The sequence below is a fragment of the Martes martes genome (assembly GCF_963455335.1).
Source record: "Martes martes genome assembly, chromosome: 1".
Classification (NCBI taxonomy): Eukaryota; Metazoa; Chordata; class Mammalia; order Carnivora; family Mustelidae; genus Martes; species Martes martes.
This window is the reverse complement of record NC_137888.1, coordinates 173,006,693-173,032,746: the sequence shown is the minus strand read 5'-3', so window position 1 is coordinate 173,032,746 and position 26,054 is coordinate 173,006,693. Positions and strand designations below refer to the sequence as shown.

Sequence of the window (26,054 nt, the reverse complement as noted above, 5' to 3'; positions counted from 1 at the left end):
AAATATCCATCTAGGATATATCTTCACCATTTTCTTGAGAATTCCTCTCAAATCTTCCCTATTTTGGATTCTCTGTTGTTGGGGACTTGTTTATTCCTTCATTTCTTGAAGCATATCCTGTAGTTGTTTCCTGAAAAGCACTTTGCTTCTCTCCAACTTTCTTTCTTTTACTGTCACACTTAATGATAGTTTGGCTGGGAATAGAATTTTAGGCTAAAAGTAATTTTACTTCTGAATTTTGAGGTTATCGATCCATTGTCTTACAAATTCCGACACTTCTATTAAGTCTGAAATAATTCTAATTTCTGTTCCTTTATCTATGACCTATTTTTCTTTTTGTTTTTCTCTGTCTCTCTCTAGACATGTATTAATATTCATCTGCATTGTTCTGAAATGTCATAATATTGTGATGTGTCTAATTAGGTTTAATTAATTATGTCTCATCTCATTTTCTATTTTCTGATTGATACTGTGTAGGCCTATCTAATTTGGAAACGTATGTCCTTCTGTTCTGGGAAAATGGGGTTGTATTTGTTGGTAATTTCTTTCTTTTTATTTTTTAAGATTTTTTTTTTTTTGACAGAGAGGAGAGAGATCACAAGTAGACAGAGAGGCAGGCAGAGAGGGGCGGGGGGCGGGGAGCAGTCTCCCTGCCAAGCAGAAAGTCCGATGTGGGGCTTAATCCCAGGACCCTGGGATTATGGCCTGAGCCCAAGGTAGAGGCTTTAACCCACTGAGCCACCCAGGCGCCCCGAGAATTTATTTATTTTCTTTTTTTTTAACCTGTTCTTTTTAATAGATAGTAGTTCTATAATTTTATCTCTTATCCCTCCTATTTTTTTTAAGATTGATTTATTGATTTTAGAAAGAGAGAGACCATAAGCACTAGGCAGAGCAGTAGATGGAGAGAATGTCCCAAGCAGACTCCCCACTAAATGCAGAGCCAAATGCGGGGCACAACGAGGGCTCCACCCGGAGCTCCAACTCATGACCCCCCAGAACACGACCTGAGCTAAACCAAGAGTCACATGCCTAACCCAACGTTTCCACCTAGACGCCCTATCCTTCCTATGTTTTATGTCTTCGTGGTTTTGCTCTATACTCTAGAAATTTCCTAAGCTTTCTTTTCTAGTCACTTTTCATCTCAGTTGTTGCCAGGCAAACAAAGACAAATGACCAGGCTGTACTCACATCATACCTGCTGAAGCAGCATTTCCAGGAAGAAATTTATGGAGACAACAAAGCAGTAGTTGGAATACAAGCCCCCTATTGTCCATGACATTCTGGAGCAACTAAAAGATCTAAAAGCAACTGTAAGATTACAAGAGGTGGTGCTGAAGCTTGGGCTTTAGGGTTTCTAGCTGAAGGATTATGGAAGCCCAGCCTCTCTCTTGACATGATCTGCAACCTAGAAACCAAATCTGTGGCTGCTGGCATGTGAGCAAGTGGCAGGAACACCATGTCAGAGTTCACAATTGGGGAAGTACTGCACTTCTACACCTGTCCCTGGCATGGTCAGGGGCTGGGGGCCAAGTATTAGGGTTGAATAGATTGATTGCCTTAAGCACTGGGCCGTGGCTAGTTTCCATGGGACAGTGCATAAAGTCTCCTCGTTTTTTAGAAGCCAGCCTCCAGCCCATGAGTCTTATATCACTTAATCTCTACCACTCAATTATCACTCAAATTTCTAAGAACTCTCTTTTAGTCTCTGAATGTTCCTTATTTGTAGTATTGTTTTCTTGTCAATGCATGAAATCAATATCTCTTATTTCTCTGAAAATATTAGTGATAGATTTTCTTTACTTGCTTTGGATTTGATCTTTTATGATAGAAGCTGTCTTCAGATGTCTAGTGATTCTGGATTGTTGGCTCATACTGAAGGAAGAGGCACTAAAAAGCTAACTTGAAGCTATAAACCTGTGGGTAAAGTTTATTGACTATGCAATCAGTATGACTAACCCACTTCCTTGGGGAATCCCCCCAACACACACACACATACACACACACACACACCAGTATTTTTAAGTCTTTCTTTTTGGGTTGATCACAGTCCCCAGAGAAAGAGTATTTAATCTCCTTCTTGAGAACCGAGATCTCACTGCCAGCGTTCTAGAATCCATATTGACAAGTGAGTTGGGAATCTTACCCTTCCCTACATAACTATTTACAAAATCCCCGCTATGTTCACCTGAACCTGTGTCCTCTGGCCCAGAGACCTTTCTGGGTTATCTTCTTGGAGAGAAAAACCCCAGTATACTTTTGGGTTAAGGAGGGTTAGTCACCTGGTTGCATAGAATAAAAAAGATCTGGGGACTTAACTGATTCTAAATAACGTTGATCCAGTGCTCCATGTCCTCTACTTCCTGTGGTGCCTCATGCAACCAATTCCTGAATCTTTGAGGAATATTCTAAAGAGTAAGACCACTGCTTCTTGTGTTTTCCTACTGCTGGCTCGGGATTCAGTGCTTCTTGTCTGTTAACCACATACTTCCTTCCAACATCCCCAATTTTAATGGTTATTCCTCCCAACTATTCTTTCTCTCTCTCTCTTTTTTTTAAGATTTTATTTATTTGACAGAGAGAGAGATCACAGGTAAGCAGAGAGGCAGGCAGAGAGAGGGGGAGAAGCAGGCTCCCCGCTGAGCAGAGAGCCCAATGCGGGGCTCAATCCCAGGACCCTGGGACCATGACCTGAGCCGAATGCAGAGGCTTTAACCCACTGAGCCACCCAGGCGCCCCACCCCCAACTATTCTTTCTTACGGGCTTAAGCCTTTGAAAAAAATAATTTCTGTTTAAAGACATTTTAGAAAGTTCCCAGCATCCTAGTAGAGTTATTATGAAGAGGAAATGGGATAATTTATGGAAAGAAGCAAGGACAGTATCTGATACATAAGCATAATGATTATTTTTGTTGCATTTTTACTATTTAATTCTTGTAAAACTCTCCGTGTATGTAAATCATTTGTGTGCAGTTCTGTATACCTAAATAATACAAAAAAGGGAAGGCCCTGTGAAATCAAAACTTGTGTAATTTATATGATTTATTAAGGTTCCACTTGCTACCATTGCTAGGTTATCTATATAACCCTGATCCTTTAGACCAAGCTTGTAAAAGAAACAGGGTTTGAGTGTGCATAACAACCAACCACTAACATGATGGGGATTCCAGATTCATGGTTACCGTTTTGTAAGTACACTTCTGTATTGGAATCCAGATGTCTTAATTATTGGTAAATTCTACTGACTCCTTTTGAAGAATGAATTGCCCCTTAGAAGCTTGGTACCCCTCCTCCCACATGTATTACTTGTACCAAGTTAAGCAGTGTGCCTTGGGGTGACCCTGTGAAGTAAACAAACCTACAGTGTCTGTGGGAATTTGTGCTGATGTTCCCAAAAGCAGTTCTTAGTCTTATGTGATTTCTGGCCTCTGGAGAATTATAAAATAGAAGGCAACAGGGGAAAACAGCATATCGTGTTTTAAACCCAAAGATTTCACTAACCTAAGCTATGTTCAGACCTTTCATGTCCCTCAGTGAAGTATATTTTGGGCTATGCCCCATAAACTACTCAAATAATCCATTAAGATAGCTGTAGAAATCAGCATAGCAAACTATCAGTGAGCTAGTTTAGTTATTCACCGGTTATTAATCTTCTCAGCTCAGGGTCATACTGTCCTGTCTTCAGCATTTTTCACAGTGTCTGATGATGTCCAGAGAGTTAATGGAGGTCCTGGAATGTGGATACAACAAGCATGATAATCTCTTCACTTGATGTCATTCTGGTGATCATCTTCAAAGTTGGTGTGTTGCCCTGGTGTGTGAGCAAGAAAGCACATGTGCTCTTTATCTGGGTATTTGTACACTGTCCTGGCAAAGAAATGGCTATGATGATGATAATTTCCTTATGATACTTTGACTAGCAAGCAGCAAATTGTTTGGAGCATCTGCTATCATTTTTAGTAGCTGTCCGTTTTCTTTTATCTTTGGTTTCCTTATAAAGTTGAGGCAAGTTTGTCATGACTTAGAGACCCACAATATTTCTTTGAAGATTTACATGGACATTTTTCTCTAACTAAATTTTGCTCTCCCCTTCCCTAGTCTTTGCATGTTTGGGGAAGCTGTTTCTCTTTGAAAGTTCCTGCAGTTATACCACATGAACCCAGGCACAATTGCACTCAGTTATAATCATGTGATGATGATGATGATAGCTAACTTGTGTCAAATGCTTACATTGTTCCAGTAGTATAACATGCAGAATAGGACTGTTGAAGTGAAGAAACAAACTAACTGACTTAAAGTAAGTGACCTACCCCATAATCAGTCAGCTAGTAAGTAGTAGAGCTAAAATTTGCATCCCTATTTCTAACTCCACAGTTTCTTAACCTGTAAGAATCTCTTTTTTAGTCTGCAAGTGCAGCTCTATCTACAATCTACACCCTCTTGCTACCAGAGTCTAGACAGCAGTTTTCAGTTTTGATCTAAATGGTACCGGTATCTATCTGTATACCTGAAAGAGTTTCCTTTACTTAGGATTTCTGTTAACAGAAATATCATTTGAGACCAGGTGGGGTACTGTCAACTACTGTAAGGATTCGGACATTTACACTGAATGATATATGGAGGCAGCTTTATTTCTGCTAGATTCTTAGTAACAACTAACATTTCTTATTTGGCAAGCTCTGTTTTCAAACTTTATTATTTCACTCATTTAATCCTCAAAATATGTGGTATTGGCTATTATTCCCACTAAATCTAGGGGAGCTGAGGCACTGAGAAATGAAGTAACTTTCCTCAGATTAACACAGTCAGTAAGTGGTTGAATTAGAATTAAAATCCAGGAAGTTCAGGGTGTCTGGGTGGCTCAGTTAGCTGATCATCTGCCTTCGGCTCTGGTCATGAGTCCTGGGATTGAGCCCTGCATCAAGGGCTCCCAGCTCTGTGGGAATCCTGCTTCTCCCTCTGCCAGCTGCTCCCTTGCTTGTACTCTCCGTTTCTCCCTCACAAATAAATAAATAAAACCTTAAAGAAAAAGAAAAAAAAAAAAAAACTCAGGATGTCTGGTTCTATTGTTTACATAGTGAATCTCCCTAAACAAAACTGCCTCTCATTCAAGGGGTCCAATTTTCCAGTATATAATACTTTGAAAAGACTTTTTTTTTTAACTTGGAATTTTTATTTGTATTTTGGCTTCTTCAGCTGGGTTGAGCCTTCACTTGTGGAGCTGTGTTCCATAAATAACCAAAACATTACTACCTTTGGGAGCCTTTGATAATAAAGTCTGATGATTCCTTTTTGGCTTTCCCAGACCTGCTTCTTGTCATTTTTCTCTTGAATTCTTTTCTCACCTTATCAAGCTGGGCTCCATTGGATTCCCTTTTTTCTTTTTCTTTTCTCCCTCTTCCCAAGTCTTGAGTCCTTCAAGTACGTCTGGTTCCAACACATCATGTCACATTCTATCATAATAAAAAGAAAATTAGACAAAGCTCATTTATACCTAAACATTGGCAGCCACCCAAACACCTCTTTCACAATGAATTAAAGCAAGCAGTGAGCTGCAGGCAGTTATATTAGAATAGAAATCAGTAACTTATAGGACTTTACAATCAATCAGACCCCGGGGTGAATATTTATTTCCTCCCCCCAATGAAGTCTGTGACCTTGGTGAACATATTGATGATCTTAAGGAAGCATTAGCTACATCTTTTATTAGGTAGTGATAATAATGATACCTATATCTTAGGGTGGCAAAGTTTCACTGCTGGTGACTTATTTATCCTACAGATATTTCCTGAGTACCTGTTGCATCAGTAACTATACTGTGTTTAAGGTATCTGTGCTGAACAAGAAAGATATGTCCTCTGCCCTCACAATGCTTACATGTCAGTGAGGTCATAAACATGGATAGCACAGATCCTGGCACATGGCAAACACATAACATCTGTAAGATGCACTGATGATAATAATGGTAAAGTTCAGTGATGGTTAGCCATCATGGTATCAGCACCATTTCACAAGAACATGAAAAAACAATTGCAATCTACGGGAACCTAGGCATCCAGAGGAAATCTCCTTGTTCTCTGTTTTTTCTCCTCATACACATCGTCTATTAGGTAACCACAAAACAAAAAGGAAAATGCTTAATAAGCATATTATTTAACCACTGTGATAAATGTACTGCAGCCTTAACCCTTGGTTGACGTAATAAAGGTAAATATTTTAGCCCTTTCTTTTTCATCTCCTACATTAAGTATTCCATTGACAGATCTCCAAAAATCATAAATGAATGTAACCTCTTCCAGCACCAAGAGGAATGGTCGTCTTCGTCATTAGCAAATAGCAGTATTGTCTATTTTTACCATCCAACCCTACAGAGGCTCCATTTTCTCTATTCATGTTTTACTTTCTTTTGTAGTTAGTGGCTTAATGATTCTTCTTGTGTTTCCCACCTTTCTGGTCAGTTTCACAATTACTCCTCCTCCTGCGTGATTTTCCAGTGACATCTTCTCCTTTTGGAATGCACATTTACGCAGGCCTCTGACTTGAGAAGGCAGGATATTGTTGGTGCATGAAGTGTCTTTGGTGTCTTTGGATTTAGCTGCTAGCTTGAAGCATCTGGCAATCGAACATAAACTCCTGTACTGGAGCATTCATGCTTGAACCAGAAATTACTTTGTCATCTTCACTGGCTTTTATTAAGCAGTCAACAGCTGTCTTAGAGCTATGACTTACTACAGTGAGCTTTTTCCCTTAGAATGTCACCCTCTTCTTATCCTCAAAATAAGTCTCTCCCTTTCCTTTTTTTTCCCAAGCAAATCTTTGGCATCAATAGTATCAGTAATAATAGCATCTCACACTTCAGTAGCACTTTATGGTTTATGAAGCATGTTAAAATCCATTGACCCAGTTTGAATTTCATAATCTTTCTGGGATGCCAAATACCATCGCTTCCAAAGTACAGATGAGAAACCTACAGCTGAGAGACGTCAAATGACATCTCGGTGGTTACAAAGCCAGTCAGTGCTATCTGGCCAAACCTGGAAACTTGGTTTTTAAGACAGTACATAGATTGTTTTGTACATTTCACCATGCTGACATTTTTAGCAAAACCTCTGTCAACATCAGTGCATCACTAAAAGAAATGTCATTTACTCTGTGAGAAATAAATCCCAGCCGCCATTTTTGAGATGAGCTATGGGTCTGGGCTTATTTCCCATGAACTCAGTGCCCAGCTTATTTCCGGTCCCACGGCATCGTTTGGAAGCCTCCACTCTCGATGAAAATGGCAGTGTTCTCCTGGCTGCTGTGTTGCACAAGTGAACATTATTCACTGTGTGAATGGTAGTCTCTAGACTTGTACAATAAGAGCTGGTCTTAATGTGGTAGCCAAATGCAAAATGATGTCTTTGAGGCTATTTGCTTCCCTGCCTAATGCAGAAACAACTCCCATTGGGACTTATCTTAAGATAGAAGAGAGTTGTAGAAATGAATGGGAAACTGAGGAATGATCTACAGTTGCAAAGGGCCATGTGCTTTGTATATCTTGCGTGCTTGCTTAAATAAATGAATTGACTTTTCTTACATATTTCTCGTGAGCATTGGTCTATGTGATGCTGCAGCCTTTGCAAAACTCTGTTAACCCCTTTGTACCACAGCTCAGAGAGACACTCTAGGGACTTGGCATGAGCCATGCAAGCAATGTATACATATTTGTTATAACCGAGGCTAGAGTCTTGTCTCACTATTTTCCCTAACAGTTGTGAGTTGTTAGATTCTAATGGATAATCTAGGATGTGAGTACATTTCCTGTAAAGTTTGAAAAGGTTTATTGAGGAACGGACATTTGGATATGTACACACATACACAAAGACACACATACACCCCTAGGGGGTTTTTGTGTGTTTGTTTTAAGTCAAGTAACATGTTTCTGGAGTAAAGAATTTGTGTTTTTTGTTTTTTGTTTTTTTTTCAATTAATCAAGCCCTAGCCAGAAAATAGTTTCTCTTTTTACCTTTAATAAATCCCTTTCTAAAGCATCTGACCAATTTTTAAATGGTGATCATCACTCATTATTTTTAGACAATATTAGCACTACATTGCTTCACTAATCATGGCAAAGCCCAGCTGTTATTGTAGAGGAGAGTCAGTTAAGATGAAGAAAATGTAGGACTAAGGGTCAAACTAGCACTCTGACTTAAATTCCAAGCACCCTTCAGGTGGAAGTAGTAAGATGCAGCTTACCTAAAAATGACTGTAATTACGCTGATGCAGCTAGTCCAGCAAAGGTTTTCTATTTTAATGTCCTGAAAACCACAAGATGGAATGTTGCTCCACGAAAGGATGCCTTTTCACTTTCCCAGAATTCTTTCGTGACTGTGTGCCTTCCTTTTGGTGTGAGTGTCCTTTATTTAGCGTGTGATCTCTTTCGTGTTTGTGTGTGTGTGTGTGTGTTTGTGGAGCACAGGACTCCACTGCTTTCTGCCGGTGTCTTTCTTCTCTGTTTCTCTGTATTTTCATCTCCTCTTCTCCACCTCTCTGCTTTCCCATTCTCCCCCCACCCCCGCCACTGTGTTTTACATAGATTAGGTCTAGGTTTTAAATTAGTGGATACATGTTTAGATCTGTATGCTCCCTGTACCTAATTTAAAAGGAATGAAAATTTGTAAACATCTCTCTAAAAATAAAACAAGTTGCTTTATACTTCTCTGACCCTCAATTGATTTTTTTTTTCCTCTTTGGGTCAACAACTCTCAATAGAAAGAAAAGTTTCCCTATCTCCGGTATGGAAGATTGGACCAAATGTGCAGTGACCCTCAAATCTACCTCAGAGAGTAGTTCTTCCCAGAAGAGTGTGTTTCCCAGCTCTTTGCCTCCTTCTCCTCAAAAGGAAGTACACTAACAAAGTCCGATTGAAGACTCTCCTAGCTTTCATTGTTCTTTCTTTAAGTTTCATTGAATGTGCGCATAGATCACACTCTGAATGAAGCAGGCACTGCAACAGAAGAAGAATCCGTATTAGCTAAATGAATGACGTCTTACCTGCCATGGGCAGGGCGTTTCAACAATCGAAGGGGCCTCGTAGCTATTAATAGTTATCCATCCTGAAGGGTTTCAGGAAAACATCTAGTTAGAGCTATAAACAAGCCCGGAAACAAGCCCCCACACTAGTCAGTAGTGACCCAGACTGCTAGAGTGGGTGGTGTTGTTTGCTTTTGTTTTGCAGAAAGCTTTATACATCAATCCCTCCTGCCTCGAATAAAGGGAGGATCTAATAATGTCTACGAAGATAGTGATATCCTCCGTTTTAATCTTCATATGCTCCTCAGTGACCTTTTTTTCAAATCTATAAGCAAACAAAGAAACACGGCTTTGAAATAGGAGAATTATTGCGTCTTTCCCAAGATGCAGAGACCTTAAACTGTGGAATTTGAAAACATGTAGAAAATTGCTGACAGGAGCAGGATAAACAGAAAAAGGGATGCCTTCTCCTTCTGCTGGGGAGTCAGCACCACCTACCGACCAGATCTTCCTCCTTCTCTGTGTAGCAAGCTGCATGAATGGCTCCTGGTTGGCACTTTGCATGTAGTGACAAGGGAAGGCACTGTCTGTGGAATTCATTGTCCTTGCCTCAAGGTGTACATTTCATTTCTTTTGTAGTTTAGATAAATACTCACTTACCTTGTATCAGTAGATACTGCCAGATGTCCATCAGGTGCAATAATGTATTCCTTTAATCAGCAAAGACCTCATTATGCCATTCTTACGCATTGTCTGTGATACGATTTACTTTATTTCACTGACACTAATGGGATTTCTTTGGGACCCTTTTGCCCAGTGACTCAAAAGGGAGGGTTACTCATGTACAGTAGGTGAAGGAAATAGCCCTGTAATCCCTCCTTCTCAAACAGAAAGAATTCTAATTATTATTTGTTGAGAATGTTTCTCCATGGTTAAAAGATAACCTGTGGTCCCAATTTGTCATTCCTTTTTAAACTCCTGTTACAGGGGGAAAAAAGGTATAGTGTAATTTTAATTATACCTTAGCTTGAACATACCAGTTTATTTGTCAATGAAAATCTTTTTCAAGAATCTGTTTAGATCATTTCTTTTCAATCCTAAAGAAAGCTTCATGAAGAAAATGTGACAGGGCAAATTTAGCATACCCCCCTCCTTTGTTATGGCTTGCTGCTTTGCTTCCTTGTTCATAGAGGAAGCTTAGACAACTGTAGAAAAGTCTTCCATTTGGAAAGACATCCCAGCTGAAAAACCCAGCCACTAAAACAAGGCACAAATCCCAAGCCCAGAGATTTGTTTTCCCTGGTAGCAGGTGAAAATAAGAGCACATGGGTTGACCATGAATGATTTTTTAAAAAAAAATTTTTTTTTTTTTTAAGATTTTATTTATTTGCCAGAGAGAGAGACAGAGAGAGTACACACAAGCAGGCAGAGAGGCAGGCAGAGGCAGCGAGAGAAGCAGGCTCCCTGCCGAGCAAGGAACCCGATGCGGGACTCGATCCCAGGACTCTGGGATCATGACCTGGGCCGAAGGCAGCGGCTTAACCAACTGAGCCACCCAGGCGTCCCGACCATGAATGATTTTAAGACATATTGTAACTGCTCCATTGAAAAACAAGACAAAACAGACACTCATTATTAATGGTTATAACCAATTTGGAGACCCGAAAGGCAACCAGGCACATTTGGGGTCATTAGAGTGGTCTTCGTAATTAAGTAGGTGCTGTCTGTGACACTTTTGACCAGCAAATCTCATAACTTTATCATTTGGCTGTTCATCTCCCAAGTACCTATATCTGGCCACCCTCGTTCGGCTTGTGCACAGCAGTTTCCATTTGTGGCAGTCAAGCTTATTAAACAGCTCTGCTTTGAGTTTTCTTTCCCCTAGTCCTTGAAAACAGATCGGTAAGCATTCTGCTCAGGGGTGATTTGTAAATTGCTTTACAGAAGGCTCCTGTTTGTGCTCAATCTGACTGGGGTCAGAATTTGCCTTGTGTTTTCCTCTGATGTCATTTGTCAAGTCACAATCTTGTTCAAAGAACCAGGTCACAGTACTTTGTGGCAATACTTCTTGGCATGAATCAATTAAGAACCTTGACTTGTGAAAGTCCCCTGTACCATTGCTGTGTTTTTTCCACTACCTAAAAAGGGCGGGTTTCCTTGTCTTTGGCCAAGATAAAATCATTGCTGTTGTTGGTTTTTGTTGTTGTTGTTTTTCAGCTGGTTCCCTCTCCCTTCTATATACCACAAATCATATTTTAACTGTGTTACCAGAGAGGTAAGATAAAGAGAAAAATATCCTATGTTTGTTTTAAGATTTTTTAAAAATTTTCAACTTGCAGACATGGCTGCTCACTAGAAAACAAATCTTAATGAGAAATAAATGTCTAAAAGAAATCACACATCTAAAGAATTTCCAAGGGAGTAATAATTTATAACCAAAATGGAGGCTCGGAAACAAATACCAAATGTGTAGGTGCCTGATGTTATCTAGATGATGATACGTTGAATATATATTATTTCATTAGCATATTTGGGCAGTGAAAGCTGTCCATGCCTAAAGTTGGGGCCTGGATCTCAGCTCCTTGTCAGGAAACTGGTGGGGAGGGAGGTGGTAGGGAATCTCTATCCAGATTTAAGAACTTTAAAAGAAATTTAACTATGGCCAGAGTGGGCAGCAAGGCCGCCAAGGAAACAAGGCCAAGCCTGTACAGCATACAGTGGAGTGCCCTGTATTTTGCTACCTTGTGGGATGTAAATCCCAAATTCCTCATGTAACCTGGTTTGAGGCTTTGCAACCACACAACAGGGAAGAATGCTCATGGGGAGGATAAGAACTCCCTTCTGAGATATAATTTCCAAACCCAAAGTGCAAAGACAGTATCACCATAAAAGACAATCAGCAATACAACAAAGAGAAGAATTTCAAACCCTCAAAAGTAGCAATAATAGAACAATCTGGAAGGGACTTTTAGCTGAGTAGTATAGAAAACCCAAGGGTAACCTCACCTACCCCATCATTCATTTCCTACTTCCCATCTAACTCTGACAGAAGGGATTCAGGGCTGAAAAGCATCTCAGGGGGAAAAGGACAAACTGAAAACTGTGTTGGTTGGTTGTTCTGGTAGCTGTTTTAAAAGGCAGAACCTAATGACCTAGCAGAAAAGAGCAATTAGAATATTAATCAATTTTTCTTCTATTTAGTAATAAATTTATCTCTAAAAGCTTAATATAATTTGAGTAATGCTGTGTTCCTGATATTAGGTATTTTATGAAATGTATTGACTCAAGGTTTCACCCTGGTGTGAAAGGCAGAAACTTGGTGTTTCAGTTTTTATGAAGTAATACATTTCCTGTATCTATTCATCTTCTAAGTGGTAGCATAATCCTTTAATTTTTAAATAACATATGCTCTAGAATTTGAGTTGGACATCTTTTTTATTTTTCTGCAGTGTATTTATTTTAAAATTTTACATTTTCAATACTAAAACTATCCAAGTTCCATCTTCCCCACCATTCCATTTTCTTACTTTCCTACATCCCTTCCCTTTCCAGCACGGCAGAGTCTGCACAGTAGCTGAGGATACAGGACAGTGAGGTGGGTTGGAGAGCCATAGGGAGGCACGAGTCTAAGAGCCCAGAATCCAGGACATGGGATAGTTGAGTGTGGGTGTAGAGGTGATGGGCAGAGAGGACAGTTGACAAGGTTGCAGATTGGTTAGACTATACAAAAAATAAGTTGATTAAACAATAAGTAAATGTTGTGTTTTTTTTTTATTTTAAATCCAGTATAGTTAACATACAGCTTTATATTAGTTTCAGGTGTACAATAGAGTGACCCAGCAATCCTATACATTACTCAGTGCTCATCAGGATAAGTGTACTCTTAATCCCCATCACCTGTTTCATCCATCTCCCCATGCACCACCCCTCTGAAACAAACTCCATCAGCTTGTTCTCTATAATTAAGAGTGTTTCTTGGTTTGTCTCTTTCTCTCTTTTTCTTTCCCCTTTGTTCATCCATTTTCTTTCTTTCTTTCTTTGTTTCTTTGTTTCTTTGTTTCTTTCTTTCTTTTTTGAAGATTTATGTATTTATTTATTTGAGGGTGAGTGTGAGGCAGGGGAGAGGCAGAGAAATAATCCCAAGCAGACACCCCGCTGAGCAAGGAATCAATTCAAGGCTCAATCTCATAACCAAGATCATGACCTGAGCTGAAACGAAGAGTCGGACGCTCAACCAACTGAGCCACCCAGGCACCCCCATTTGTTTTGTTTCTTAAATTCCACATATGAGTGAAACCATATAGTATTTGTCTTTCTCTGACTTTTCCCCCTTAACGTTAAGTGAAATATCTCTCTAGCTGCATCCATGTTGTTGCATAGCAAGATTTCATTCCTTTTTATGGCTAAATAATATTCCTCTGTATGTGTGTGTACCACATGTTCTTTATCTATTCATTTATCAGTGGAGATTTGGGCTTCTTCCATAATTTGGCTATAGTAAATAATGCTGCAATAAACATAGGGCTGCAGGTATCTCTTTGAATTAGTGTTTTTGTTTTTGTTTTTGTTTAAGTAAATACCCAATAGTGGGATTGCTGAATTATAGGGTAGTTCTATTTTTAACTTTCTGAGGAAACTTCATACTGTTTTCCACAGTGGCTGCACCAGTTTGCATTCTCACCAACAGTGCACTAGGGTTCCTTTTTTCCCACATCCTTGCCAACACATTTTGTTTCTCATTTTGATTTTAGCTATTCTGACAGGTGTGAGGTGATAGCTCGTTGTAGTTTTGATTTGCATTTTTCTGATGATGAGTGATGTTGAGCATCTTCTTATGTATCTGTTGACCATCTGGATGTCTTCTTTAGAAAAATGTCTGTTCATGTCTTCTGCTCATTTCTTATCTGGCTTATTTGTTTCTTGGATGTTGAGTGTGATAAACTCTTTATATATTTTGAATACTAACCCTTCATCAGATATGTCATTTGCAAACATCTTCTCCCATTCAGTAGGTTTTTAGTTTTATCATTTCCTTCAATGTGCCGAAGTTGTTTTTTTTTTTTCTTTAAATTTTGATGTAGTCCCCATAGCTTAGTTTTCCTTTTATTTCTCTTGCCTCAAGAGACCTATCTAGAAAAACATTGTTACAGCAGATGTGAAAGAAATGACTGCCACTGCTCTCTTCTAGGATGTTTATGGTTTCAGGTCTCCCATTTACATCTTTAATTCACTTTGAGATTATTTTTGTATATGGTATAAGAAGCTGGTCCAGTTTTGTTCCTTTGCATGTAGCTTTTTAGTTTTCCCAATACCGTTTGTTAGAGACTTTTCCCCATTCCTTTTGATTCCTTTGTATTCTTGACTCTTTTGTCAAAGATTAATTGACCATATAATCAAGGGTTTGTTTCTGAGCTTTCTATCCTGTTCTGTTGATTGATGTGCCTATTTTTCTGCCAATATCATATTGTTATGATATTAACAGCTTTGTAATATAACTTGAAATCTGGAACTGTGATACCTCCAGCTTTGCTTTCCTTTTTCAAGATTTTGGAAAAAAAATCTTAAAAAAAAAAAGCCCCCAGAATTTTTTTGGGCTCTTCACGGTCTTTGGTAGTTCCATACAAATTAAGGTTGTTTGTTGTAGTTCTGTGAAAAATACTGTTGGTATTTTGATAAGGATTACATTGAATCTGTAGATTATTTGGGTAATGTGGGAATTTTAGCAATATTTGTTCTTCCCATCCATGAACATGGAATATCCTTCCATTTGTTTGTGTCATCTTCAGTTTCTTTCATTAGTGTTTTATAGTTGTCAGAGTATAGGTTTTCACTTCCTTGGTTAGGTTTATTCCTAGGTATTTTATTATTTTTGGTTCAATTGTAAATAAGTTTGCTTTTTAAGTATTTCTTCCTACTGCTTTATTATTAATGTATAGAAATGCAATGGACTTCTGTGTATTGATTTTGTATCCTGTGACTTTACTGAGTTCATTTATCAGTTCTAGTAGTTTTTTGGTGGAGTCTTTTTTTTTTAAGATTGTATTTATTTGACAGACAGAGATCACAAGTAGGCAGAGAGGCAGGCAGAGAGAGAGGGTGAAGCAGGCTCCCCCTAAGCAGAGAGCCTATGTGGAGCTCAATCCCAGGACCCTGAGATCATGACCTGAGCCAAAGGCAGAGGCTTAACCCACTGAGCCACAGAGGTGCCCCCCTTTTTGGTGGAGTCTTTAGGGTTTTGTATATATAGTATCATGTCATCTGCAAATAGTCAAAGTTTTACTTTTTCCTTACCAAGTTGGATGCCTTTTATTCCTTTTGATTGTATAATTGCTGTGGCTAGGACTCCCAGTACTATGCTAAATAAAAGTGGTGAGAGTGGACATTCTTGTCTTATTCCTAATATTAGGGAGAAAGCACTCAATATTTCACCATTGAGTATTAGTTAGCTGTGGGTTTTTCATATAGAACCTTTATTATGTTGAGGTATGTTCCCTCTCAACCTACTGTGTTGAGGGTTTTTATCATGAATGTAGTGCTTTATCAAATATTTTTTCTGCATCTATTAAAATGGTCATATAGTTTTTATCCTCCTTTCTCTTATTGATGTGATGTATCCCATTGATTGATTTGTGAATATTAAACCACCCTTGCATCCCTTGAATAAATCCCACTTGATCATGGTGAATGATTTTTTTAAATGTATTGTTGGATTTAATTTCCTAATATATTTTTTAAAGATTTTATTTATTTATTTGACAGAGAGAGATCACAAGTAGGCAGAGAGGCAGGCGGAGAGAGAAGAGGAAGCAGGCTCCCTGCTGGGCAGAGAGCCTGATGTGGGGCTGGATCTCAGGACCCTGGGATCATGTCCTGAGCCAAGGGTAGAGGCTTTAACCCACTGAGCCACCCAGGCACCCCTAATTTCCCAATATTTTGTTGAGGATTTTCACATCTATGTTCATCAGAGATATTGGCCTGTAGTTCTCTCTCTCTCTCTCTCTCTCTCGCTCTCGCTCTCTCTCTCTCTCTCTCTTTTTTTTTTTTTTTTTTTTTTTTTTTATAGTATCTTTATCTGGTTTTGGTTTCAGGGTAATGCAGGCCTTATAGAATGGATTTTAAAGGTTTTCTTTCTCTTGTATCTTTTAGAAGACTTTGAGAAGAATAAGTATTAACTTTTCTTTAAATGTTTGTTAGAATGCACCTGTGAAGCCATCTGGTTGTGGACTTTTCTTTGTTGGAAGTTTTTTTTAATACTGATTCAATTTCATTGCTGGTAATTAGTCTGTTCAAATTTTCTATTTCTTTCTGATTCAGTTTCAGTAAGTTGTATGTTTCTAGGAATTTATCTAGGTTGTCCAATTTACTGGCATGTAATTTTTCCATAATCTTCTCTTATGATCCTTTTCATTTCTGTAGTGCTGTTCATTATTTCCTTTCTTTCATTTCAGATTCTGTTTATATGAGTCTCCCTCCACCCCTTTTTTATGAGTCTGGCTAAAGATTTATCAATTTTATTGATCATTTCAAAGAACCAGCTGCTGGTTCTTTTGTGGGGTTTTTTCTTGTTTCTATTCCATTTATATCTCCTCTAATCTCCTCTATTTCCTTCCTTCTACTCATTTGGGGTTTTATTTGTTTTTCTTCTTCTAGCTCCTTCAGGTGTTAGCTTAGGTTGTTTGAGATTTTTCTTGCTTCTTGAGGTAGGCCTCTATTGCTAAAAACTTCCCTCTTAGAACAGCTTTTGCTGCATCCCAAAGATTTTGGACCATTGTGGTTTCATTTTCATTTGTCTCCATGTAGTTTTTTATTTATTCTTTGATTTCTTGGTGACCCAGTCATTGTTTAGTAGCATGTTATTTAATTTCCAGGAGTTTGTGCTCTTTCCAGATTTTTTCTTGTGGTTGATTTTTAGTTTCATAGTGTTATGGTTAGAAAAGATACATGAGGGATGCCTGGGTGGCTCAGTTGATTAAGCTGATGCCTTCAGCTTAGGTCATGATCCCAGGGTCCTGGAATCGAGTCCTGCATTGGGCTCCTTGCTCGGCAGGGAGCTTGCTTCTCTCTCCGCCTCTGCCTGTCACTCTGCCTGCTTGTGTGCGCTCTCTCTCTCTCTCTGATAAATAAATAAATAAATAAATAAATAAATAAAATCTTAAAAAAAGAAGAAAATGTAGTAAAAAAAAGGAAAAGATGCATGAAATAGCTCTGATCTTTTAAATTTTGTTAACACTTGTTCTGTGGCCTAATATGTGCTCTATTCTGGAGAATGTTCCATGTACAATTGAAAAGAATGTGTATTCTGCTGTTTTAGGATTCTCTGACGGTATCTGCTAAATACAGCCATGTATTTAGCATGTAGCACAGGTACAATGTGTCATTCAAAGCCACTCTTTCCTTATTGATTTTCTGTTTAGATCATCTATCTGTTGATGTAGGTGGGATGTTAAAGTCCCCTAATATTATTTTATTACTATCAATTATTCCCATTGTTTGTTATTACTGCTTTAAGTATTTGGGTTCTTCCATATTGGGTGCATAATAGTTGCAATTTTAAATCTTCCTTTTTTTAAGATTTTATTTATTTACTCATCAGAGAAAGAGAGAAAACACAAGCTAGGGGAGTAGTAGGTAGAGAGACAAGCAGGATCCCCTCTGAGCAATGAGGCTGATGCAGGACTCGATCCCAGGACCCTGGGATCATGACCTGACCCAAAGGCAGAAGCTTAACCATCTTTTTGTTGGATTGTCCCCTTAATGATTGATTATGTAGTGTCCTTCTTTTTCTCTTGTTACAGTCTTCATTTGATATGAGTATTGCTACCCTTGCAAGTTAGTTCTCTTTTTAATTTTTTGAAGAACTTCTATACCATTTTTTATAGTGACTCTCCCAGTTTGCATTCCCATCAGCCAAGTACTAGGGTTCCTTTTTCTCCAAATCCTTGCCAATACTTGTTGCTTTTTGTGTTTCGATTTTAGCATTCTGACAAGTGTGGGGTGATATCCCATTGTAGTTTTGATGTCTTTTCCCTGATGATGAGTAATGTTAAACAACTTGTCATGTGTCTATTGGCTATCTAGATGTCTTCTTTGAAAAAGTGGTGTTCATATCTTCCACCCATTTTTAATTGGATTATTTGTTTTTTGGGTGTTGAGTTGAAATGAGTAATGTTTTGAGGACAAGATCTAGAAATAATTATAGAGGTATATGTATGTGTATTATACCTCTGTGTGTGTGTGTGTGTGTGTGTGTGTGTATGTGTGTATGTATGCACTCAATTATCTCTTTGGCTAAGGGGGCCTAGAATCAATAAGCATATGGTGTCGACATCTTGATTTCTCAAAACAATCCTCCACTAAAAAGAACCAGTCCTCCCTGCAGAAACTGCTGATTTTAGGACTACAGCAAAGTATAAGATGAGCCTGGAACATCTTATTGGGCCAGATAGTAGGGAACCACTCAACAAAGGAGCGAAATGTCACAAGGACACAGGAGCCAGATTAAAAGGATTGACACTGGCCAAAATGGGACTATTTGAGCATCAAAATAAATAACAATAATAATGTATTACAACCCATTGGATAAAGTAGGAGGCCAAGAGTGAATGAATGAATGAATGAAAGAGGAAAGTTCTTCCTTAAAGGAAAATGTCATCCAGTACATGTAGAAGCAATGAGAAACAGACTTGGCATTCAGCAATCATCAAAGGGGTGATTGTTTCAGGCAGGAATATTTAATGGATCCTAAGTCTGGGAGGTAGAGGTTTGATGAGTGTCAGAACATTGGTATAATTTCAGAGACCCCCCCCCCCAAATTCTACTCAGTTACAAGAAGGCAATTGTTAACTATGAGTTAAAGAAATCATGCAGACACCAACATAGCCAGGTGAGCAGGGTTAAAATGGTCAGTGTGAAGATGAGTTCACTTCACGTCACATCACATCACATCGCATCACATAGCTCCTGATCCAGTGCACTTAGAAGATACACCACAACATTTTAGTGTTGTTCCTGCTGAGAATGCACAATCTAAATCAGGTCATGCAGCATCAGATAAATCCAGGTTGAGAGTCATCCTAGAGAATGTAATGCCTATTCTCCTTAAAACTGTCAAGGATTTGAAATATAGGGGAAGACTAAAGAAATGATCTAACTTGATGGATCCTGAAGAAGAATGACAAATAAATTCAACTTGCTTTCCTGGATAAAATCCTGGACTAAAATATAAAGAAACATGACTGAGAAAGTTAGCAAATTTTGAATAGGATCTGAATTGCAAAGTGATGATGTACCAGGGTTGATTTCTTTATTTGGAGGGTCATGTGCTGATTATTAGGAAAGTGTCCTTGTTTGCATAATCACATGCTGGAATGCTTAAAGGTGATGAGACCTCATGTCTGTAGTTGCTCTCAAAAGGTTTACAAAAAGACTAATGATAATGAGTAAATATTATATATTATAGAGAATATAATGTTTATTATATATGTTCATTACATGCAAGAAAGAAAGAAGCAAATGCAGTAAAATATTAACAATGGAGGGATCTGTGTGAAGGTGAAAGAATTCTTTGTACATTCCTGGCAACTTTTCTGTAAGTTTGAAATTATTAAAAAATGAATTATTTTTAAAATAAATTGCTCTTTTAAAGCAAGAAATAAATAAATCCTAAATGTGGCCTTAGAGGAAAAAGTCAGTAATGAACACAGAGGAAGAGGCAGAGTTTCCACAGTGAGTGAATCCTTAGGTGGCCCCTTTTTTATGTTCTACTGGGTAAATAGTAAGAAATATAATACCTTCCCAATCTACAACACTGTAAGGTTCAGGGCCTTGTTTCTATCATTGACCAATACCACCATTCACAGATTGTCAACAACCTATCCTTAACCACCTCTCATGAGTAGGTACAGAGCTAGGCATCAAGGGCTATAAAAGTGTAAGATATGGTCACCGTTTCCCAGAGAAACTGGGTATATGTAAGCGATAGTCCATGACAATGCTCAAGCTTAATGTTGAAGAAAGAGAACAAGCTTCACAAAGGAAAAGATCCCCAGTGAATAGGGTGGTCAGGGAAGCATCAGTCTTCAGAGGGTAATAGGTTTTATCCAGCCTGGCTGGCCTTTGGTAGAACCTGACACACCTTCTCCGATGGTGCCCACCTCTGCTTTTAGAAGTGGTGGTTCACATTCTCCTGAGACAGCCCATTTCCCTGTTGAAAAGGTCAAATTATTGGAAAGTTCTCGCTTATACAGAGTCAAAATACACCTCTTTGTACCTTATACTTTGGATGACACAAAGTAAGTTTATTTCATCTTCTGCCTATAAACCCTTCACATATTCGAAGACCACTCTCATGTCTCCTTTAATTTCTCTTTCTCACGTCAAACATTTTCAGTTATTTTAGCTGTTACAGATCTATTATGTGCTTCACTAACCTAGGTGCACTAATCTGCCGGTGAATCCAGATGTTCCTAGCCAAGCTGTGGCCTCATTAATACAAAATACAATGAGATTTTTACCTCTCTAAGACATTTGTGTCTCTTTGTGCAACTTCAGATTACACTAGCTTTTGGGGACAACTTCACAAGCCCTGTTGACACTGAGATGTTCAAGTCTTTTCCATGTGAGCTGCCAATCCAGTCTTCTTCTTGCCTATACCTTTGTAGCTCATTTTTTAAAATGTAGTCTTTTGCCTTTATCTCTATTACATTTCAGACTAAATGAAAGAATTAGTCCATCTTGAAATCACTGTGAATTTTGAATGCCATCTCAAGTTTATGGTATTCCTTTTATGTGTGTTTTATGCAGATTTGATAGATATAGTTCAACCAACACAGGTTTTACTTTTATTCAATAAATGGGACCAATGCTACTTCCAGGTTTATTGTGAAAGCTAACCCACCATCTTTGTTGCGGCATTTAACTACCATTAAAAATAGTTCCCTGGCTATTCCTCCTTGTGCCATCTCAGGTGAGCTGTCAGCTCTTTGACTAGCTCCTGTTTATGAAGAATCCCATTTTTAAAGTTCCATAAAAATTAATATAAAAAAGAAGACACAACCTGACTCAAAGGCATCATCAAAACCATTACAGTAAAGAAATACACTAGTAAAAGGAGATGTATACCTTCTGTAAATGAAGAAGAATGAAACACACATTAAGTACTTTCCTGGGGCGACTGGGTGGCTCAGTGGGTTATGCCTCTGCCTTTGGCTCAGGTCATGGTTTCAGGGTACTGGGGTCAAGCCCCGCATTGGGCTCTCTGCTCAGCAGGGAGCCTGCTTCCTCCTCTCTCTCTGCCTGCCTCTGCCTATTTGTGATCTCTGTCTGTAAAATAAATAAATAAAATCTTTTAAAAAAAAAAGTACTTTCCTGATAGTCACTGAGTGAATATCCTGGCACCGTGAGTGAAAGTATTTACCAACTGAAAGGAAGGGTTTGTATTGTATAGGGAGAGGAAAAGTAAAATAGAATTTTTGTCCTGTGAACCCACAGATACTTGTTTTTAAAGATAATAAAGCCCCTAGATCAGAAAGCTTTTCCACCAACAGGGAAATTCAAAAGCTGATATGACTTGGATAATAAGTATTATAATTTATGCATCAAATTGTTGACCTAATCATTAACAGAGTTGTTAATAATTGTCTTTCTCTCATCATTGTCATACTCTTGAGAACAAAAGCACTTAGTGTACTTTCTGTCCTCTATCATAGAAAGCAATGTAGAACATGAGGTGTTTGTTGTTGTTGTTGTTGTTTTAAATTTTATTCTAGGAGGTTTAAACACTTGGTAAATATATACATTTTAAGCATCAGTCCTCTGGAGTTCTGAATTTACCATTCTCTGCAGATGAACCAGCCACAAGCAGAAAAGTTGAGGGGTGTCGTTGGTCATATGTATTGTTGGTATTTAATTACATCCAAATCCAGACATGAATTCACATCTCGAGTCCTAATTGCCTTTGAGAGTTCTATGCACAGAACAATAGCTGAAGTGACTCTTCAGAACAGAAGTCGTAAATATAGGTTCTTCCTGATCTTGATGAATTAAAACCCAAGGAGGGGAGACAGTTTTGCTTTGAAGAAGCCATCTGTTTATTTGTGTACAGCGTTTATATTCAAATTTAAGGAAATTAATCAAGTTAAAAACATCAGAATTCACAACACAGAAAACAGGAGTACTGAACAGGCATGCAATTTGAGAAAACCAAGTAGATAATGAGGTTTCAACCTCTTTAGTTTAATCTTCTCTAGTCCCAAGGAGACCTCTCTGCTCTGTGTATACTGCATGACTTGCTTTGTATTGATTTTTGCTCCTTCAAGGCTCAGAACATGAATCGGTGACAAGTGCTAAGTTAATGAATTAACAGCTGTCAGCACAGACTGGACCAGCATAATCCTTGATTTAGGGAACTTCTCTGGTTCTTGGTTAACAGACAACTGAGTTCACTAATAATAAAATCTGTCCCCACTCCCTACCTGTGCATAAAGGAATGAACATTCCTTCAGGAAACAAATGTCAATTAAAAAATGAGCCAGAATTGCAAATGACTCTAGGCTTTGGAATATGTGCCAACTCCTTGCTGCTCACCCAGAAGTTATCAGGAGATAGGAAGCCAAGAAATTTTTTAAGGACTTGAGCCTGGACATTTGACATCACTCTCAGAAGTCTGACATGTAAGCTTAGAGCTAGAGCCAGCATTTTATGCATTAAGTCATTACTACTTTTTAGCTTTTTAAGGCAATAACTTCATTACTCCTGCAGTGAAACACTCCGAAACTGTCTTCACCCCACGGCCTTCTCTGAATTTCTTCTGCATTCAGATATCTTAAGTTGACTATACATAAGCAAGAGTACAAATTGTTACATTATGCCCTTAGATTTGTTCTCTGGATGACTCGTGAATGGGTATCATGTTTTCAGCTAAATGAAAGGACGCAGCTCAGCGCGTGTTTAAAAGGAATAGATAGTTCCTTTTAAACACACTTCAGTGTCAGTTTCCCTCATCCATTAGGTAGGGATGATAATAATACCTCTTTGTTAAGAATAAATGAAATAATCTATGTAAAGTTTTAACACAGTGTCTGGAATGTAAGAGGCTCAGCTAGTTATTATGAATGCTTTTATTCCCTCATTCTCTTTTATATCTCTTTTGGTTCCAAGACGCTGTCATCCATACAACACACACTACACACTTGGTGAATAAATCAACAAATGAATGTTCTTTAAGATAAGAATCTAAATTGTGAAATCAGTAGTCAGCCAAATAAAGGAGAATTAGGCAACATCTTACCAATTAAAAACCATACACACATATTATTTTGGCCAGGAATTATTTGTTCCAGTCTTCATTCTATAGATAAAGAAAATTTAAATTTAAAAGTGAGAATTATTCTAAGGTGCTTTGTTCTCAATTCCTTCCCTCATTTAAAAAAATCTCAATCTGTATTAATACCTGCAAATCAGTTAATCACTAGAGCAAATTTTGATTATGTGGTTTGTAAAAGCCTCAGGTTTTAAAATAAAGGATTTTCCCTCCCATTGTCTCTTAGCTAGAAATACCTGTTTTTACCTTTTCTTTTCATGGACATCACTCATACAATGCAATGACCAAAAGAACGGCAATCCATTTATGATCTTTTCCTAGTTTTGGAAAACAGCAAAAGTGTATTTCACTCCAAGCTAATAGTCTGTTTTTGGACACAGACATTCCTTTTCTAAAGACTTGAGATGTGTGCTTTCCATAGTTGCATAAAAGGGCAGAAAAACTCTTTTAAATACTCTCTTTAAAAAGGAGGTTTTGGGGGGCACCTGGGTGGCTCAATGGGTTAAAGCCTCTGCCTTCAGCTCGGGTCATGATCCCAGGGTCCTGGGATCGAGCCCCACATCAGGCTCTCTGATCAGCGGAGAGCCTGCTTCCTTCTCTCTCTGCCTACTTGTGATCTCTGTCTGTCAAATAAATAAATAAAATCTTTAAAAAGGAGTTTTTTTAATGCATTGTTGGAAAGTAAGACCCATTAAACATGTCCTATGAGACATCATTTCAAAATTTCCAACTGAGATTTTAATCGAGAACATACACTTAATAAATATTTATATACCCCACAGCCTGAAATGCAATCCTGTGAATATAGAAAGGTATTAATCAATGTTCTTTCATTGTTTTGTTTGCTTTTGATTTGTCTTCTTTGTTATGGTTTGTTTAGTTGGTTTAGTTTGATTTGGTTTAGTGCAGAGAAATTTCTCGAATATGGCTGGATTCAAAATTTCATTCTTTAGGTGTTTATATGACCTTTATCTTTAACTCAAATTTATTTTCACTCTTGTATTCTGACAACATTTATGAAATCATATTGAAGTGAAAAATAAAAGATCAGCATGTGAATGGTAGGGTATTAGGGTTCTTAAACTGTCTCAGCTAAACAAGCCCATTTCATTTTCAATTAAAATCATAATGTAAAGGGTGAATTTAAAAGCAAATTAGTACTTATTTTAAAGACGTAATATACATACACAAATATATATAATTTTGTCAATGAGTTCATTGCAGTGCTTTTATATTTATAAAAAAATTGTTAGAATGTCTTAGTTTCAAAATGGTTGAGATTATAAACTTAATAGTATATTGTGCAGATTATAAAATAAGTAGGATAAAGATATAAACTATATTATATCAACTAGAGAAAAAAGGAAAATCATATGTGTATCATGTTTACAAGAATACAAAACAAAACAACTTGAAAAACTATAAACCAAAAAGGCAGAGGGAAATTATACCAAAATGAAGAAAGATGTTTATTCTGGACAGTAAAGAGAGTAAGTAGGATTTGTTTCGAATTGGTTTTTTGGTCTCTTCTTTTAAGTTTCTTAAATTTCCTAAATTTCCCATACTAAACATTTATCACTTTTATAATAAGGGGGGAGGGAACCAAGCAAACTTCAAATTAACATGGATTTCTCCTGTTAGTATTCAACTGAATTACTGCTTTCTAGTGACACTAGGGAGATATGAAAACCTTTTTAAAGAGGCAGTTTCCGAGCAGGCTGTCAGAAGTAGGCCCTTCCGTGAGTGTCTTCAGAGATCTAACCTCTGTGCTCCCCAGCTGAGTTTTGTTGCTCTGTGAAGGTTCACATAATGAGTGTTTTCATCTTTTCATATTAAAAATGACCTCCTGGCCTGAATCTCAGCTTCCCAGATGACTGAGGTTTACTGGTCACAGTAAGAAAAAAATAAAGCAAAACTACTTAGTATTTCATCCTGCTCTTGGATTCTACATTTTACTTCCACACAAGCGCACAGGCTTTGTTGTTGGTTTCCTTTGCTTTCACCCTACAGATCCAACAAGGGTGATGGTACCCCCTTCCAGCATGGATGTGACTGTTGGAGAAAGTATTGTTCTGCCTTGCCAGGTAACACATGATCACTCGCTAGACATCGTGTTTACCTGGTCATTTAATGGACACCTGATAGATTTTGACAAAGATGGGGACCACTTTGAAAGAGTCGGAGGGGTAAGTATTAATATCAAAGTACCTACAGCAAATTCACTATGCAACTGAACTTCTGCAAAGTGACTCAACTTGTTTAGCCTAACATGAAAAGAAACATAAGATTGTTCTTGATGATCTTGTTCCAACACCTTCTTCTAAGAAATTCTTGGTTAATTGTTGCTCCTTTTTGCCTGATCGGTGTGGCCCCTATGGCTGAGTAACCCTACACGACAGTCCTCTTGATCCCCACAACAATGCTATAGGCTAGTTATTCTGAACTATGTATGAATGAGGAAACTGGAGCTCAGGGGCAAATGTATGGCTTGCCTTCGCCTCATAGCCCTAACCTGTGGAACTCAGCTTTAAACTTCAAATCCCCAGTTCTCTACCCCACACAGTACCATATATCATAGCAGAAAATATCTTAAGGACAGTTTACTCATGTGTATTTAGGCTGCTGATTAAACTTCTCTTGGCTCTTACAGAAGTCTCATCATCGTGACATTAGGGCTCTCTTTATTGAATCTGAAAGTCTGATCAGGGTATTTATTATC

The 26,054-nt window shown here is 38.1% G+C and overlaps 1 protein-coding gene across 5 annotated transcripts in view; it reads left to right on the top strand.

Moving 5' to 3' along the window:
• The window catches only part of CNTN4 (contactin 4), a gene marked incomplete at both ends in the record, with an annotated part of 476,925 nt that overhangs the window by 427,778 nt on the left and 23,093 nt on the right, over positions 1-26,054 (top strand). For all 5 annotated transcript variants that reach the window (XM_080826267.1, XM_080826265.1, XM_080826266.1 and 2 more), the window contains one exon: positions 25,346-25,521. In XM_080826267.1, the coding sequence (XP_080682393.1) occupies positions 25,346-25,521 (176 nt within the window). The remainder of the gene's footprint in view (positions 1-25,345; positions 25,522-26,054) is intronic.